The sequence below is a fragment of the Canis aureus genome, chromosome 37, assembly GCF_053574225.1.
Source record: "Canis aureus isolate CA01 chromosome 37, VMU_Caureus_v.1.0, whole genome shotgun sequence".
In the NCBI taxonomy this organism is placed as follows: domain Eukaryota; kingdom Metazoa; phylum Chordata; class Mammalia; order Carnivora; family Canidae; genus Canis; species Canis aureus.
In genome coordinates, this window is record NC_135647.1 from 3,073,048 (window position 1) to 3,092,367 (window position 19,320).

Genomic DNA, 19,320 nt, shown 5'->3' on the forward strand with positions numbered 1-19,320 from the left:
GTCATAAAAAAAGAATGAGATGTCGCCGTTTGCCATAACATGAGCAGACTTTGCTGATGTTATACTAAGTGACAGGTCAAATGAAGACAAATACTGTGTAATCTCACATGTGAAATCAAAGAAACAAAAACCAACCAACCAAACCAACCAAAAACCCAGACTCTTGGACACAGGGAACAGATTGGTGGTTGCCAGAGGTAAGGGGTGGAAGGTGAGCAAAATGGGTGAAACGGGTCAAAAGATACAAACTTCCAGTAATAAAATAAAATAAATCATGAGGGTGTCATGCACAGCATGGTGACTGCAGTTAATAATACTGTCTTGCAAATATAAAGTTTTTAAGACTAAACCTTGAAAGTTCTCATCACAAGAAAAAAGTCTTTTGTGACTATGTGTGGGGACAGATGTTTCCTAGACTTACTGTGTGTATATCATTTTGCAATATATACCGTTAGCAAATCATATTGTACACCTGAAGCTAATATAATTTGTCAATTATGTCTCCATTAAAAAAACATATATTGGCCTCCTAGGCTCTCTCTTGGAAGACAAAGCCCTCCTGCTGCTCACTTTGAGGCAGGAAACCATCTCGCTTCTCATTTCTGACTACAGCTGAGACCATGCACCCTGTGTCCATGCCAGCCTCAAAGATTATGCTTTACACTGAAGTTTGAGCTTTTATTCTAAGTCTTTAAGAGTCAAATTTATTGGGGCACTTGGGTGGCTCAGCGGCTGAGCATCTGCCTTTGGCTCAGGTCGCGATCCCAGGATCCTGGGATTGAGTCCTGCATCGGGCTCCCCGCAGGGAGCCTGCTTCTCCCTCTGCCTGTGTCTCTGCCTCTCTCTCTGTGTCTCTCATGAATAAATCAAATAGTTTTTTTTTAAAAAAGAGTCAAATTTATTTGTGAGGAGCAAAGAAATCTGAGACACAGTTTGTAGGTCTCAAATGCTCTGTTCTATGGGACCATGGACCTTGGCAATTCTGGTGATGGTGGCGGGCGGTGACCCACATTCCAGACCCTCCAGCACCCCCCGGCTCCAGCCCACGCTGACCAACTCACAGAAGCACATTTGCTGCTCGTCCATGGTCGGAGTGAGACAAACAAGTGTAGATCCCAGCTGGAGTGAATTATGGCTGCAGCAGGGGAGCTTTATGGCCTGTGCAGGTGCAGCGGCTCCATCCTGCCCTCGCTTTGTGTGTGAGTGGGCTGGGTGTGCACACCACGCAGCTCACTGAGCAGACAGCTTGCCCAGTACCCGGCCTGTGCCAGGAGGAGGCTGGGAGACCGCCAGGAGCCTCACAGCCTGCTTTGAATTAGATCTCCACTTTATCCCGTCCACATGCAGGAGACACACATGAAAAACTAAGGCACCAGAAAGAGAAGAAAACTGCATCCTTTCTTTGCAACCTCCTGGGTGCCTCTGTTTTTAGCAGTCTGGGAATGGACTTGGGCTCTGGGCTCAGGAAGTCCGAGTTGGGAGTGTGGGGGTCTATTTGGAGCATGTCCTAAGGCAGAGCAGGACCCTGAAGGTAGCAGGAACCACAGTGAGGGTCCAAAAGCTCTGTTCCTCCCTTTGCAGCTTGTAAGCAGGTGGAAAAATGGGTCAGCCTCCTGGGCCTTCCACTGTGCTCCCCAGAAAAGCTGTATGGGGCACTGGCCAGGCTCCTGCTCTGCCTTAAGAACAAAGAGGGACAGGGCAAGAAGGAAGGCACCACAGGGTCCCCTCACTGTGGGGTCCCTCTTGGGTGCTGCTCTCACTCTAGCAAGTGACAAATGTTAAAGCATTGTTTCAAGACCATCTCCATTTAGGATTGTCACACGTGGGACTGAGGACAGCTGCAATTTCTTGATTGAAAAATCAGGGTTCCCCTGCCTTGGATTTTCTTTCTTATTTCTTTTTTAAAGATCTTATTTATTTATTCATGAGAGATACAGAGAGAGAGGCAGAGACATAGGCAGAGGGAGAAGCGGGCTCCCTACGGGGTCCCAGGACCCCAGGATCACAACTTGAGTCAAAGGCTGATGCTCAACCATACAGCCACCGAGGTGTCCCGCCTCCTGGGATTTTCTGTTGTGACTTTTCATTCTTACATCTTTTCAAAAGAAAAGGTATCATTTGTTTTCCCTTCGAGTTTGCATGATGATTTTCTCTGGGAAAATCTTTTTTGCAATCAGGGTGTTAAGAAGGGTGGTCGACAATTGCGAGCTCAGGTGGGAGGTGAGCCAGCACCGGGTGGCAGAGGCTTGAGGGAGGCTTTAGTCCTGCCGGTGTTTCTCCCTGTCCTAATAAACCAGGGCTCAATGATTCTCTTCCTGTATTTTCAGTAGCCAGGTTTTTTTGTTTTTTGTTTGTTTATTTATTATTTATTTATTTATTTATTTATTTATTTATTTATTTATTTATTTATTTTTTGCACTTTGACTCCTCTCCAACACCTGACACATGCCTGACAATTGCTGGCCAATGCCACATGCAAGGTAGACCCCAAATGACGGATGTGAAACTAAGGAAAAGTAACATTGCAAGGTGGTCCTGCACAATCCAGCCGCATGTCCGCCCAACAAGCAGAGGTGATTCCTGGATGATTCGGCCCCTGCCTGGCGTTCCTGAGATGGACTGTGAATGAGCCTCATTGTTAGTTCCAGGCTTGTGCATGGCACAGGCAGGAACATCATCATTGTAATGTGGCTTAGTGGGAAGATTCCCCTCTTAGGAGTCGTTCTGCTTCTGTGTTAGGATTATCTGGGAGGCTCTGGCCCTCTCCATACTCAGGCCCCTGGCCATCTGGCCATCCCAGTGGGTTTTGGGACACGCAGCTCCCGGTCTCCTCTCTCGTGGTCTCAGCACTTAGCTTCCCTGGGCCCTGAATTCAGGCACAGCTCCCTTCACTTCTACAGCATGTGAATCAAGATGTGGGTGGATTGCCAAGTCCTAGAGGACCTGAGAAATCAGTCTACTCTCTTCCTTGAAGGTATCTTTCTTTTAGAGATATGTAATAAATTGCTACAAACTGAATGTTTATATCTTCACCAAATTCTTATGCTGAAGCCCTACCCCCCTAATGTGATGATATTTGGAGGGGGGGGGGCACATAGGAATGGTGATTAGGTCATAAGGGTGATACCCTCATGAATGGGATTCCTGCCTTTAAAAAAGAGACACCAAAGACCTCCCTTGTCCCTTCCACCATGTGAGGACACGGTGGGAAGATAGCCCTTTGTGAACAAGGAGGCAGGAGGTCACCAGACACTGAATCTATCAGCATCTTGATCTTCGTTTTCTGGCCTCCAGGGCAGTGAGAAATAAACGTTTGTTGCTTAAGCCACTCAGTCTATGGGCCTTTTGTTATAACAGCCTGACGGGACTAAGACAAAAATTCTAATATATTCACAAAACAAACACAAAAGCCCACAGCCTTTGAGGAAAACACACTGGCCTTCAGCTCAGCAGGTACACATCTTGTGTTCTTGAACTTGGCTGGGGGACACGGGGTGCAGAGGAGTGTGGGTGTTCAGGTTCTCCAGCAAGCAGAGGCCAAGGTGGGATTAGACCGCAGAGATTTATTATTGGGGAAATGTCTGTGAAGGATGAATGTGGAGGGAGCAGCAGGCAATGATGCTGACTGACCACTTGTGGAAGGCGACGGGAAAGGAGACTTGGGTAAAAAGAGCTTGAGTAAATCCTGGTCTGAGTAAGTCCCAGTCAGACCAGTGGAAGGTCCTAGAGCACCGGATGCCCGGTAGAAGCCCAGGAGTGAGGGTGTCGTGGCTTTGGCACGAGCACTGTGGTGGCCCTATAGGTGTGGGTCGGCAGGTGTAGCAGGTGGAGGCAGTCACCCCTGCCCCCCATCATTTTCTCTTGAACCAGCATCTCAAAAGGTATCTCCTGACCATCATCGTGAGGGGAAATGAAGGATTCTTGCTAATTGCCTGCCTCCCTGGTCCATAGGCTGTATCTGTATATACTCCAGATCTTTCATTATTGCTTACAAATCTGCAATGGCTCCTATTTGCATACAAGTTGAGTTCCATCGCCTAATACAGCACCAAGGCCGGCCACTACCTGGCCTTCTCCCTGTTCAGCTCCTGTGCCGAAATCCAGAGAGAGATTTCAGGTGTGGTCTTTACCAGATACTATTCCAGGTGAATGTGATCTTGTTTGCTCTACGATGAACCAGAATTCTGCGCTTTATCTCCCCACGACTGCATCTGGTCTAACATGGGTCATATCGTGTATTTATGGGGGACATTACTATGAATCAAAGTCCCTGTATTGAGGAAGGTGTTACTTCAAGGCCCTGTGCAAATATCACCTCCCCTGAGGCCTCCTGAGCATCACAGACAGAATAGACTCCCCCTTCCCACTGTAATCTGTTGACCACGAGTGTAGGCTCCATCATGCTGTGTACGGCCGTTGGCTCATGGAGGCTTATCTTTATCCTGTTTTTCCTACTTTGATAGCCATTAGAGGTGTCTTTTCCTATGGGATCTATGACAGCAGGGCTGCATTTGGAAGAAACAATCTTTTTTATCTGTCTGCACAGAATCTCATGCAATGGCAGGAAACCACATTTCCTGGCACTCAGTCTATGCCAGGTGTGTATGTGTGTGTGGGGTGGAGGACAGTCATGTCACACATGCCCCGACTGGTATGATTCTTCTTGCCAACAGTCAACCACACTGCTTGTGATTTCAAAACATTTATCGTTCATGCTTGTACCCCTTGCATGACCCTTGATTTGAGGTAATGGGAAGTGGATCAAACTCAAAATATAAATTTTTTATTAATTTCATGTTTTTCCCTAAAGGTGAGAGCAAGCAATGGATTAGCAAGCTACATTTACTTCGAGTATAAGAAGTTTGGTTATCTGGCATCTGTGATCAGGATTTTGGAAACAAAAGTTTACCACCACAAAGCCAATCCTCACTTGAAAAAGTAACCAGAGAAGGTCAAAATTCCACTTGTAAAATCATTTTATTGGTATAAATATACATATGAATAAAATACCTCAGCCTGTAATGTAAGTGAATATTTGTGAAATGTCTTAAAAAGAGTAGTGTTTTGATTTTTACAGGTGTCAAAGTATTCTTTGTTAAAATCATACATTAAAAGCTAATATGCAGACAGAAATTAAAGGCTTCAAAAATCACGAATATTCATAAAACTTCATTCCAATCAACTATGTACATTCACCCAGGCACATGGTAGGATCAGCCATGGGCCTCTCTCTGTGTTCAACTGTGCTTCTTGATGATACTGCAAAGGTCACACCGACCAAATTTAAATTTACAATTCCACATCAGGAAGGAAGAAGTTCCCCATGGGAGAATGTAAAAACCATAGCCGAGATCTAATATATATAATTTATACAAATTATTTATTAGTGTGCTTTGTTAATATACTTACACTGTGCAATTGCATACATCAAGAATAAATTGCTCTATTGAGTCAAGTGCAGATTTGACATGGGTACCTGCAGCAGTACCCCACTGTCAGCCGGTGGTGTTACCTGTGTATGTATCCAGTTACTTTGTTTACCTCCAAAAACTCATCTTGCAGGGCAAACTTTAGCTGCCTCAGAGAAAATTCAAGTACAGCCCATGGATAATTGCTGGCATTCACTGAAGGCATGTGAAGGAATGCTTCAAAATCAAATGCCATGGGTGAGGAGAAGACCAAACAAATGTGTTTTGATCCCCTTCCCTGCCCCAAATGGGTCTGTTTCAGTTTTCAAAAAGTCAGTAAAGAAAGAAGGTGAAAGAAAAGAAAAAAGCACCAAGAGAAGAGCGTCGGAAGTAGGAAGAGGTGTTGTCCTCGATTCCTCTCTAATGGCTAACAGAGCACCCTGCGCAATCAGAATTCTGCACAGGGACCTTTACACAAAAATAAACTCTTTTTCTGCTTCTTCCCCAGAGTCACTAGACTTGCTGCCTTGGTGGCCATCTTTACTGGAGGACCATGGCTTTTGCTCTTGGTACTCCTGGGCCTGCTGGCCCCAGCTTCTCCTTGAAACTGAAACAGAAAGAGAAGGACCTCATTAGGGTCAATACACACAGTACAATCAGTGGTCTGACCAGTGATGGGGTGAGATGTGGGGGCCCCGACAGGTGGGAGGGCTCACAGGACTCAGGCACACACAGCTTACCAACTATGTTTAGAGACTTGAGATGAAAATTAAGAACAGACCAACAAAAACGGAAACGAAGTAAAACAAGAGAACATAGAGACCCCAGTCTATGAGAGGACAAACCTGTCATAGCTGTGGTTGAGAATCTGGGGTGAGGGTGGGGGAAAGAAGGGGACCTCTGACCCTGCACGCCCCGCCACCCCTGGTGCAGCCGAGAGAACAGGACAGACAGCCTGGCAGAGTTGCAGCGGGACAGATGTCCTACTTGATGCCTTCTGCCACCATCTAGAGTTGGCTGCCTCTGCTTTGGGGCCAGGATGGGAGGAAGGGCCCAGCAATTGTGCTCAGGCCTTTCTGAGCCTCAGCAAGCATCGGTTTTACTCTCTAGGAAATGAAGAATTTAAAGTCTTGTGAAAAAGGAATGAATCCTGCTGATGGTAGAGTCAATTTGGAACTAGGCTCCGGATAATAGAAGTTGCCAGTCCTGCTGCCTGCTCTGATCACACATAAATGTGAAGGATCCCCTGTGGCTTTACAAAGTGATGATGGGAGGATAATTAGTGGAACTGAGCCTTCGGTATCTGTCATGTCAGGCACACTCTGCTGTATGATTGCTACTCCTCCCAACTACTCTGGAAGGGAGGTTTTGTAAAACTTGGAATCTGGATTTAAACTGGATCTCTCTCTTGGGTCACCTGGGCAGCTCAGTCGGTTGAGCATCTGACTCTTAGTCTTGGCTGATCATGATCTCAGAGTCCTAAGATGGAGCCCTGCATCGGGCTCTGTGCTTAACTGAGTCTGCTGGAGATTCTCTCTCCCTCTCCCTCCACCTGTCCCACTGCTAGTGGGCTAAAATAAGTAAGTAAAATCTTAAAATAAAAAGTAAACTGAATCTTTCTCTTCAAAGACCATGTTCTTTACAACTAGAACTCAGCTTCACTGGTACCATATACCTCAAGGCTAGTAAGGGTTATTACATATTACTCACCAAGCCTATTGTACAGATACCACTTAAGCTAAAAATACCATACCCCCCATGTGTATTGCTTAAAAGAAGAAAAAGCTTCCTTATCACTCAGAAGTTCAAACGATCCAACCAGGAACAGGCCTGGAGAGTAACAGGATTCATCTGATGCTTCTCATCAGCCTGATTTTAGCATTATGCTAAAAATTCATCTTGCCAGGAACTAGCTATTTAAATGCTTAATTCACTAAAGAGTATTTCAGGAAGTAAAAGCTCCTGAAACCTAATAGTCAAAACACAAATATAATAAAGTACTTCCCTTGCAAATATGGTTGTCAGGGCCAGATTCTGATCTCTAGACAATCAAAATTTAAATTTGGTTAATTAAATTAAAGTGGAATTATCCAGTATTCTGAAAAGGATAAACCTTTCAAATCTCATCATAAAAATAAGTATTTTTTAAAAATTTGACCTCTTTTTACCCAACACTTTTGAGTAAATTCTCAGATGGAAGGGAAAAGTGATAAATAAATATCACAACTGATTTTATTCTTTAGTTTGTATTGTGTAAAAAAAAAATTTCCTTTGAGAGCTGTCAACAACTCAGTTTGGGGCAAAAGGTAAATAATTTTCTGTATATAGCTTGTCCTTTATCACAAAATCAATTTGATAGTAATACACAGAGTCCTCTAACTTTTCAGCTTCTGCATGTGCTATGAACAGGAGAAAGTAGAGCAAATTTTTATCTTCATCTCGAAGACACTGCAATAATCTGACCCCAAAATAGAGCATTACTAGGAACATCATGCTAGAAAATTCTCTTCATTCCCTTTTAAAACCAAAATGAATTGTTCTTGTGTATCAAGTGACTCAAAAATAAATTTCCAACATTCTAGGTTCAAAAGAAGAAATAAACATGGTGATACACTGCTTATTTGTCTTCAGAGCAAACATTATTTCCTCTAATTCTTAGATTAAAAAGCTTTTCATCCCTCCCAGTGGTTTAGTTTCCTCAAAATCCCAGGCCTAATTCATGTCTGTGACATCAGTGTCCTCTCTAAAAATGGAGAAATTCATGCTATCCACAATGGTTATGTCACAGGTAAAAACCGACCAAGGTCACTGGAGTGCAGAGTACTGAAATTCAGAGAGATCCTACATAGGAATCTCCCTGCAGAAAGCAGACTGTCCTTCAATCCACATTCAAGTGACACTGATTCTGAGTCCTCCAGGGCTGGGGGGCAGGGGTGGGGGTGGAGGACGTGGCAAGGACACAGCAAACATTAATAAGTTAACAGGTTGGATTTTAGGTTGGTGACACAGACCTAATACCAGTCATGAAGGCATAAATTTTAATCTGTCCACTATGGTCACTGAGAGGAATAACAACATGGTCTTTCTAGAGGCCTGACAAAAGCAATTCACTAAGGCAGTGACTCTATTTAAAAATTCATTTTAGGGTCTCCTGGGTGGCTCGATTGGTTAAGTGTTTGCCTTTGGCTGAGGTCAGGATCTCAGGGTCTTGGGATGGAGTCTGGCATCAGGCTCCCTGCCCCTCCTCCCACTCATGCTTGCTCTCTCTCAAATAAAATATCTTAAAATAATTCATTCTCAAAATATTCACTTTCATTGATTAAACTCTACCATTTGTGAATGTGATCATGAGACAAGCAGCGGGCTGGCATTTCCTTACATGGCAGGGAGGTCAACGAATGGACAAGAAGAGCAAGCAGGTGATATCAGGGAACGAAAATCAGACAAGTAGCCAATGCACTCTCAGAGCCTCTCGCCTTCTCATTAGTCCAAATCACTGGTGCAGACAACTTTGTAGGGAGAATGCTCTTTGTCAAGTTTGTTTTCCAGTCCTTAGGCAGCATCGATTTGATTACATATAAATAGGATGCTAATTACAATTTTATTGAGGTAGGTTTGGTCAAGCTTCCACTAATGAATACTCCAAATAAGATTATGTCTGCTTGAAACTTAAAACTCTAGAAATTATTTTAAAATATTTAGAAAATCCAGGCTTTTTACTAATTCAGATGAACCTTCTCCTACACAGTCTGAGTTAATGCTTGACTTTATGCAGGATTAAAAAAAAATCAGATTGTTTTACTACACTTCTCTAATGCAAGTATCTGTACAGTTAACATGCTGGGGGAGCTGTGTGTGTGTGTGTGTGTCTATACAAGTGTTTCTTGCTATGCCACGTACCATTAAAATTATAAAAAATACCCGAGTAAGTGAACAGGTAATTTATTCAACACAAACACTTTGCGTATATTCACACCTCACCTACACTGCCAATGCCTAGTACAGAGAGGCTCAAACATGAAATCTGTCATTCTTAAAGATGATTTGACTTTGTATATATCACACATGCAAATATTTATGTGTATAGACATGTGCTAATTTTAAAGCTTCCAAAATGTGCATATAAATTCAGAATGAGAGATGCATTTGAAAATTGGAGCTTTTTTTCCATTTTAAGCTCCACTGACATTCATATTTCCCAGGAGGAAAACATGATGACCTTAAAAATAACATTTGATAGCTGGCTCTGTTTTTTTTTTATATACTTTCTGGTAGGAGCCCAAACAGCTGAAAATTGATAAATTTCTTTTCAAGAACTTATATAAGGGTAGTAGAACCCAGTTCTGGTGAAAAAAAAAAAGTAGAATGGAGCACCAGCTTACCAAAAGCCATGGCCAACATATTGGTTGGCTACTGGTTGGATTATATAAGAATCAAGTGACATATAAAAGGAATCTTAGAAGATGGGCTGAATGAACAGGATACATCATGATACACACAAAGACAAAATCAACAATTTTTTTTCCCAGAAAATAGGACATACTCTAATGAAAACATCACAGCTTATAATGAAATGCACGACAGGAAAGCACAGGAAATTCCAAAGTTACAGATATTTCCAGGAAAAGAAAGTAAGCATTGTACCTGTGCATACTAACAGAGCCACACAATTAAAACAGTAATCATGATAAAAATATGCAGCATGCTTTGAGAACAATAGCCTCTGTTTGTTACATGGATACACGATTTAGGGAAAGAAGAAAGCTGTTTTAGCATAAATGAAGCTGCTCATAAAAGATCCAAAGGAAAGGACACAGCATGGTGTAACAGAATTGCTCTGCACAAAATGCCATTTGTTAACCAGGAACTAACTATTCAGAAAGCAGACTGCTTTGCAGTTCTCAAGAATGAAGACAGGCAACTGCAGGAATCGGCACTAACAAAACAAAATGAAAATCTTTTACATAAATTTACTTTAATTGAAGCTCCTGTAAAATGGCTTTTTTGGTTCCTGTCAGTATTTAAAGAAATCAAGGTAGAAAAGCAAATACAAGATGGTCCTGTTGACTTCCATCGAACTTTGATGCAAGCCCAACACAATGGGGATTGTAAACCAGAGAGGAGGTCATGGAAAAACCTGCGAGAGGCACAGAATTTCTTGCCTTCCTATGGTTTGGCTTATCCCTGTCTTCAACCTCCTTTGACTCTATCTCAAAGCCTTCCTGCAGGATCAGTGTGGTCCTGGGGCAGTCTCCTTGAGTGTCGTGTGAGGCGCTTTCAGTGGCTTCTCAGAAGAAGTGACACTGCATCGCATCAAGGTTCTTTGTTAATAATCAAGTGATAGAAGTCAGTCAATACAATAGTTCAAAATGCAAATTTCCCAAATCTAGAAAAATCTATGTGACTTTATCAAAAGAGACAATATAGAGACAGAACTTCTGACTTAATGTACTCTAAAAGTAACTCTGCCTCTCTTGAGAAAATAAATGTCTGAGGTGTTTATGTAATTTTTCTATCACTTGAAGATAAGAGATTTTTTTGAAAATGTCAGAGAAAATCCCTTGTAGAGAGTTATTGTTAGCCTGTGTCTATAAAGTCCACCGTACAGAAAGTCCATGCGCATGCACGTGTGTGCATTCCAATAAAACTTTAAGTACAAAAGCAATGGGACATAGTGTATTTTATTATTATTATTATTATAGGGTCAAACAGGATTCTGCAGTAGTGGCCATGGAATCACTGTTATTTATTTAAGTTTTTAACTGAAGTATAGCTGACAGATTATTTAGTTTCAGGAATTCTTTAGAAGCTTCTCCTGGCCCAAACAGAATGTTTGTATGTGACCTACACTGTGGGTCATGTCCTTAACTTCATCCAATCTACTCCATCATCTAGCTAGTGTGTGCCAGATACTCAGCAAGTCAGAGCACACGGCTCATCCAACGGCATTGCCCAAGAAAGTTGGTTCCAAAGGTTGTTGCTTGTGGGGGGACCAGTAGATGCTTTATCATTGTTTTGGTTTTTAAACCTCTGTCAAGGAAAGTCCTCAAAGACAACAGTTCTCACTTGAGGCCCTGTACATAAGTCAGTGGGTTGTTAAGCTGTAAGGTGGGTCATAAGACATATACTATCAGTAACACAGTGCTCAAGTTTGAGAATAGTTTATCCTCTTGTAGTAAAGAAGTTATTCCTACAATAAGATCACTTCACTGACTTGCCATCTGGGGTGCTTTCTTAGAAGGCCATGAAGGGCGTGGGGTTATAGCTTGAATACTGGGCCACGCCATGCCCTTAATCACTGGGAGTCTAAATACACTCACATGTTAACCCCTCAGAGTTTTACAGGAAGAAAAGTACCCTGTTTCAAGGGAAAAAGTACTTCAAAGGAATCTTATATATCAGAATATTTTATATTTTTTCCCTTCTTTTCTTTTATGATACTTTTAAGACTTCCTTTCAAAGATTTTTCAAGGCAAATTTATAAAAAGTTATCAACCAGCAAGATCATAAGTACTGAGTCACAAAAAAGACGTTTTGTCTCTGAATCAGCTACACTTGCTCTAACATTTCCCAATGGAGATGAAAGCCCATTTGAAATCTGTCTTTTTTTGTCTCCTGGGGCTATCTCCACCTGAGCAGAACACCAGAGTTTACCACAGTATCAAATGGAAGATGGGTGCCAGAGAGCAACTGCTATAAAACTGAATAAACCATTCTTAGAGGTTGAAAAGTTAATTGGTACTTTCTCCTTCTCACTAAAGGGTCATCAAATGTCCAATGGAAGATCGTGGGCATGGTGTGAGGTCTAGCTTTTTACTGATCCTTGCCTGAAAGAGGGTAAGGTAAGATGGTTAGGCCAATACTCTCGAAAGGTAGAAACTCTGTTACTCTATGAATTTCTGATCCAATCCCAATTAAAATCTAACAGAAGAGTAGAGAGATAAAGAGGACAGGAGGCATGATCCCAAATATAAAAATAAACCTACATGATCAAAAAATTTGAAAGGACAAGTCACCCTACTCAGAAGTAACTTGATTCGCATCAGGATAGTTTGTAATTTTAGATTTTTAAGTCAATGCTTTTTGCCCCAAAAGGAAGGGAAGGACCATCCTGTTGCCATTTCTGATTAAAAAAAAAAAAAAAAGCAATTGTATGAATAATCTCTGAGCCGGTTGTAGGATAGACATTATTCAATTAAAGTCTGTTTTTGTTAGTGCCAGTTTGTAAGCTTTGGGTCAGTGAGGGATGATAATCGAAGGCTCTAACCATTTGTTGGCTGTGACTTCCTGTGCCCAATTGCATTCACTTCCTCTTCCGCAATGGTGGAGTACAGTTTTGAAGATCTTTTCCCTCCACTGGAAGGCTTGTCACTGTCATGATCTGAATGTCTTTTGTAATAATCTCCTCTTTGCACTACTGAGGAAAAGGGATTCGTTTTACCCTTTATATTAGCAAATACATCAATGTGCCGACATTAATATAAAGAATACTAATACTAAAAATTAAAGTACCAGAGAACCCACCCCATTTAGGATGTAAGGAACCTACAGCGTTGGTCCTACACAGATACACCATTATCTACAGAATTCAACAGCCAACATTATGGAAATGTGGTGCAAAATGAGGTGAGCTCCGAGTCTGCCCCCAAAAGGTGCTAACAAAAGGCCCCTGGGTTACCAATTTGATTTTATGATGGGTTAACAAAAATCACATTCACTATGGAATAATCCAGAAGAATCATAGCAATTTACCTGTTTCAGAAATTAGTTGGGCACGCTAGTCCAAAGGGAGGCACAGAACAAGGAAATGAAGTAACCAGCATGAATAATGCACAAGAAAATAGGAATGAGCACATCAGGAACATTTTCTAATGAAAAAGACAGGGCTCATAAGTGGCTATCATTTCTGGGCCAGCAGGCCTGTGAGCTGATAAATAAATTGAAGTTGAACTCCTATCACCTTGGATGTTTACATACTGTTCTCAGACTGCGTGTGTATTTTCAGTTCAATTTCAATACGAGGTGACATCACCAGAGTGATCTCTGTGGTTAACTTATTATGGATCCCAGATGCAAACTCTCCAGTCCCTACCTACAAAGATGGGGCATGAATCACTCATAGCGTCTGCTCTCTGCAGGGTGAGGGGTGAGAAGAGGAACCAAACATCTACCCCAGAGCTCTGAAATGTCTAAAGAGCAAATAAGTTCCCCAGGAAAGAACACCTGATTCTTCCCAAAGCAGTTAAGGGCATGCTAGTGTTGTTCATCCATTTTAACTGGAGGTGCGCCATGTTCCCTGTGCTCAGGAGGCTGGTGGGTACCTCGAAGCCTTGTTTTAATCATGAGCATCTAAAAAACATCACTTTCCATAAATGTCAAGCAATTTTCAAAACGTCCTTACAAGTAAGATTGCAAAGTTGGCAGCTGCAGAAAGAAGGGAAAAAGAGGGTAGGAGTGGGGGAGGGGCTGCCAGGGACATGTACTGGCTCGAGTGAGTCTGACTGGACACCACCGAAGGTTCTTCTTTCTACACTAAGACTTCCAAGGGCTGTGGCTGTAACACCAAGCCCTGTATTTGTTCATTCCATGTAAGAGGACTAGAGGCCCCAGCTACCTTTCATGGCTTTAGTTGGTCTGTTTGACATGAGTGGTTTATCGGCTTTGGTCAAAACCCTATCTTCTTTTACTGATAGCCAATAAGCTATAAGCCAACGCTTATACCCACCAAATGAATCTGCAAAATGGAGAGGGGAAAGCAGGGAGTATTATTATTTTTTAATTTATTTTTTTATTATTACTCTCCCAAGTCACAAAGATAGTACTCAGAAATACTTTCTATTAAAAAAAAAAAAAAGAAATACTTTCTATTAACTGTGACACAAGACTACCATTAATAAAAGAAAAAAATAAAAGAAAACATGCCAATGGAGGAAGATGTCAGAGCCAAAAAGTTTAAGAATTCTGAGGCATCAGACATCTAAGATAAAACAAAGCAGCCCGAAACCATAACAAAAGCCATCTGGTCATGGGTAATGACTCGTGTGGCTCTGGAATTTCTTTATAGGCAGGGGCTTAGAGATGGCAATTATATTACTTTTTATGAAGTACAGAACCCAAAAGTCAATGATGTATTTGACAGAATGAGGGAGGTGGGTGAAAGGAACGGTGGATGCTGAACCCACCCCAAAAACCTCACCTCTACTGATCACTCTTGATCTGATTCTGAGAGATGGTACCCAAGTTCCAGGATATTCTTGCTCTGCTGCTACCCCAGCAAATTAGAAGCAGCAAACTGGGTATAGTGATTTCCTGAAAGTCCATGAGAATAAGGAATGTCTGACCTCATGATGGAGCAAGCATAAGGAGCTAAAGGTCTCTCGGGCCTGCAGGGCTGCTTGTGAGCCACAGCAATGGTAATTTACAACCAGTACGAGCTTTTCTTGTAAATAAGGGGACCTAGAGGCCTGTAAGTAGCACCAGATGAGTCACAAAATATTGAAGGCATTCCTTACCTGCTGGGAGCCAGTTCAGGAGCACCTAGTGATTACAAAGAAGTTAAACCTTGGGTTGGGGTGTCCAGTATGCCTTCAATCTCTGTGTATGGTCCTTTATTAAGCTCCAGTGTCATCAATAATGTTGAATCAAGTTTCTGAATGAGGAAACTGCTCTGGTTCCAAAATTTTATTCGAAGGGATGCTGATTTAAATTCTAAGATATTAGTTAAGTCCAAGATTAATTCCTTTCTCTTGAAAGAACTCTCCTTGGAGAAAGTGAACATAAAGAAAACATTTCTTACCTTCCTGGGAAAATGTCCTGGGACTGGGCTGGGGGCTACTCTGGCCATCTCTCTCCTTGTCCGAAGGAACTTTTTTCAGGACAGGTGGAAGAAGAGCAATTTTAGAGGAGCCGGGGCTGGATGGAGAGTCTGGGATGTCCTCTGGGGAGACACAAACACATGAATCAAACTGTTCCACAAACTGGATTCCTAAAACATAAGCCAGGTGAATCTTTAAATACTAACAGCCAATAATTTTTTAAAAGCATCATCGAATTTTTCTGGCTGAAACTTAATTTTGTGTTCCCGCAAGTAATATCTACAAACAGTAGGGGAAAAATAATTAAAACTCATGAAAGGTGAAAAATCTCTAAAACTCACAGATAGAGGTGAATTTATCTTACAGACGCAGAAAATTTTAATGAGCTGATACTTGAAAATTACACTGTAAGTGAACTCAATGTTCCTTCTGCCTCAAGACACACAACCAAAAGACACAGAAGCTGTTGGATTTTCTTCAAATATGTAATATTTATGATCTCCTGCCTCTACCTACTGATGAATTCAGTGAAGTGGTCATGAAATACATACAAACATATTCCTATGGAATGTGGGTGCATGTACCTATCTACACATACTGAGAACACCACGAGTAACTTGGAATCACTGACTTTTAGAACCAAAAGGACTTTGGTGATCACTGTATAGGTGAAGAGATTAATAAATGAACTGTTGAAGGAAATGATGACAAAATTGGCTATGATTAAAACTCTAGTTTCTTAATTCTAAAGGCTGTTCTATTTCATTTTAGGAAAGGATTTAGGAAAGGATTTCCTAAATTGTGCTCCTTCTTCTGCTCTGTTGCTGGCGAAGTTATTTGAACTTGGCATGTGTGTCTGTGTGTGTGTGTACAGAGAAGATAATTTTTGGTTAGGTTCTCCTCAGCCTTCTACTTCCAATTCAACTCTCCTGCATGCTTCACTACCTGAACAGGACGCAATAGAGCTCTCCCTGCCCAGACAACCTCTCAGAGCCATGGAGAGGAAATGAGAGAACGGATTTCAAAGTGTCTGTTGAATTCTCAAGTGCTATAAAAACAAACTAGTTTGTGCATTTAAATCTTGGTATACTAAGTGCTAAGAAACAAATGAACACATTTAACAAATAAATTGAAAACAGAAGCTCCATGCCACAGAATATTGGGAACCCAGATAGTTTGACATTAAGAATTTCCAACGGGGGAGACGAAGCACTCTACAAGCAAGGTCCATTTTATGAGTCATTCTCAGGCAGCCCAGGTGGCCCGGTGCTTTAGCGCCGCCTTCAGCCTAGGGCGTGATCCTGGAGACCCAGGATCGAGTCCCATGTCAGGCTCCCTGCATGGAGCCTGCTTCTCCCTCTGACTGCGTCTCTGCCTCTCTTTCTGTGTGTGTGTGTGTGTCTCATGAATAAATACATAAAATCTTTTAAAAAAAAAAAAGCCATTCTTTTACTGCAGAGCAGACTAGAGCTACACCTTGCTGATGAAGATACCAGCCTGCTTTTGACTCATTGAAAAAAAATTTTCAAGTGTTTTTTTGCCTTCATTCTCCCCATTCTTTCTATTACGACAATATTTTGTGCGCATAACAAAACGTTTTATGTTTCTCATCATAACAAACTTTGGTTTGACGTGATTCCACTGTCCTTCTGTAGCTGTGAGTTGGAGACTGGGCTTTGGGTTTCTTTAAGGACCAATGGGCTATAGAGATCAGCAAGCTTAACTAGCTGGCCGCTTGGTGAATGAAAGACACGTTTGAGGGAAAATGGGAAATACCCACAAGTGGAATAAGTTTGGGTATATGCAACACTGCTTTTTTTCTCATTTCCACCCAGTCCTCTGCATGTTGATGAATGACCATGATGAGCCGCGTGTCTTACTTTCTAGTATGCACACCCATGGTGGGGGAGGACAGCGGGACTGGTACCCCCACAGCTGGGGGAGCCCTAGTGTCTGCCTGCTGCTCACCAGCTGTGGGACTTGCCATACTGAGTGTCTCTGGGCCTCACATTCTGCATCTGGGGAACAGAGCTGTGGTGGGAAGATTAGAGGTTTATCCACATTAAGCACTTACAACAGTACCTGGCACAGAGTGAAGTGTTCAGTTCAGATTAGCAGTAATGATGGTGATGAGCATAATCCGACTATATGTATATAATCTACCCTTATTTGCCTAATTATTATAAGAGAATAAAGTGAAGAGGTGATATGGGGTTTATTATATTATCTATCTAAAAATTCTTATAATAGACCACTGGGGCAAACAAATAACTTTTAAAAATTAAAAAAAAAAAGAAAAGAAAAGAAAAGAAAAAAGGACCTGATATGAAATACCAGTTGCAGGAGAGAATAAGGCAGTGTCTAATCCATTTCTGATATTTTTAAGTTTCTTCTATCATCAGTTTTTCTAAACAAGAGTCAGAAAACTTTTTCTGTAAAAGGCTAAACTGTCCACATTTCAGGCTTTGCAGGTCAAACGGCCTCCATCAAAAGAACTCAGCTCTGCTACATTAGCACAAAAGCAGCTGGAGACAACACGTATACAGATGGCTTGGCTGTGTGCTGCTAGCGTTTTATTTACAGAAACAGGCCCATAGTCTGCCAGGCCCTGTTCTAAACCCTAAATCTTTCACAGAATATTCGTGGTGCCCACCCCTCATGCAAGGCCTTTTCTGAAGCATCTGTAGACTCTGGAGACAGTTCTCAGAAAGCCCAACTGAGCCCTGCAGATGGGCCAACCTAACACAAGACTGTTTTCTCTTTGGCCCTCTAACCCAGGGCCTGAATGCAGGGATAGTCCCAGAGTCCTCGCGCCTTGGTGTCAAATAATGAAACCCTTCAGCCTTTGTTCCTCTGGAAGCCACTGTCCAGTTTCTGGGACCCCTCCTGTGGCCGTGTTCACCAGCAGCTCCTGGAACTGTCTGTGGGGTCCTGATGCAGCTAGCCCTGCAGGCTGCCCCTGCCCAGCACAACCCTTACCAGGCCGTGAGGTGGTTCTTGGTTTCTGTGGGATGGTGGGCCGCGCTGCCAGGCTGGGTTTGGGGGACTGCAGGAGGGGCTTCGGGCTGGTGGGTGTGCTGGACGAGCTCCGGGACCTGGAGCCCACATCCACTTTGGGCTCTGCTTTGGCATTCTTTTCTGGTGTTCCCAAAATGAAGCGGTTCTCTGGAATGCCTGGGTGCAGCTTAGGCACTAGTGAAAATGGGTACAAAAAGCACACTTTATTTTAACATTCAAAGGTGAGGGGCACCTGGGTGGCTCAGTGGTTGAGCATCTGCCTTTGGCTCAGGGCGTGATCCTGGGATCCTGGGATCAAGTCCCGCATCAGGCTCCTTGTGATGAGGCTGCTTCTCCCTCTGCCTCTCTCTCTGTGTCTCTCATGAATAAATACATAAAATCTTTAAAAAAAATCAAAGGTGAAAGAAACAAATTATTTAGAGCTAGGAGAGTTCTGGTCTGTCTGTTCTGTCTTTTCTCCCCATGGATATTTCAGAACTGAACCATGTCGTTCTAGCATGCTTGTAGAATCTAAACACGCTGTTGGAAGACTACAGCTCTTTGTGGAAAATCAATGAACTTAGTGCTACTCTTCTGATCATTCCTGACTACTCCACAGATGGCAACCTTAAGTTCAAGCGTGTCCATGTCCATACTAACATATGGAGAGGATACAGTGCTTAATGCATCTGAAGCACTCAGATCTTTCTCCGATCTGGCACGAATACAGGCAGGTATGACCGTAAAACTGTAGGTGCCTCAGTTCTGGACAATCATCATCAGGCAGGGGTCTGGCTGCGGGTCCTCAGTGAGGGGAGTACACTGACGTCCACAGCCTCCCATTTAGCAAGAACTGTGGCAAAGGCTTCAGGGATGTAATCTCATGCCCCACCCTTGCCCTGCTGTTGTCTTAAGCATGCAGACAACTGAATGAAGCAAGAGGGTTAAATGTGAGCTACATTCCAACTCTTCCTGCAGGAAGACATTCCAGCACAACACGGGAATTTCAAACAGCAAAGTGAGATTTCTGATGCACAGTTTGTAAGCCACCCTCTGGTTCCCATCAAAAGTGTCTTATTCTTTACCATACCCAAAAAGTC

At 42.5% G+C, this 19,320-nt stretch overlaps 1 protein-coding gene across 5 annotated transcripts in view; it reads right to left on the minus strand.

Moving 5' to 3' along the window:
* Nucleotides 1-4,958: 4,958 nt before the first annotated feature.
* Nucleotides 4,959-19,320, minus strand: part of CARMIL1 (capping protein regulator and myosin 1 linker 1) — a 312,186-nt gene continuing 297,824 nt past the window's right edge. The window contains exons 35-38 of one of the 5 annotated variants that reach the window (XM_077886138.1): nt 18,203-18,415; nt 15,205-15,345; nt 12,676-12,825; nt 4,959-6,015 (exon numbers count right to left, since the gene is read on the minus strand). In XM_077886138.1, the coding sequence (XP_077742264.1) occupies nt 5,879-6,015; nt 12,676-12,825; nt 15,205-15,345; nt 18,203-18,415 (641 nt within the window). In that variant the 3' untranslated portion in view covers nt 4,959-5,878. Of the gene's footprint in view, nt 6,016-12,675; nt 12,826-13,160; nt 13,186-15,204; nt 15,346-18,202; nt 18,416-19,320 lie in introns of those variants that run through there. The other 4 variants (XM_077886139.1, XM_077886141.1, XM_077886142.1 and 1 more) reach the window with 4 other exon arrangements.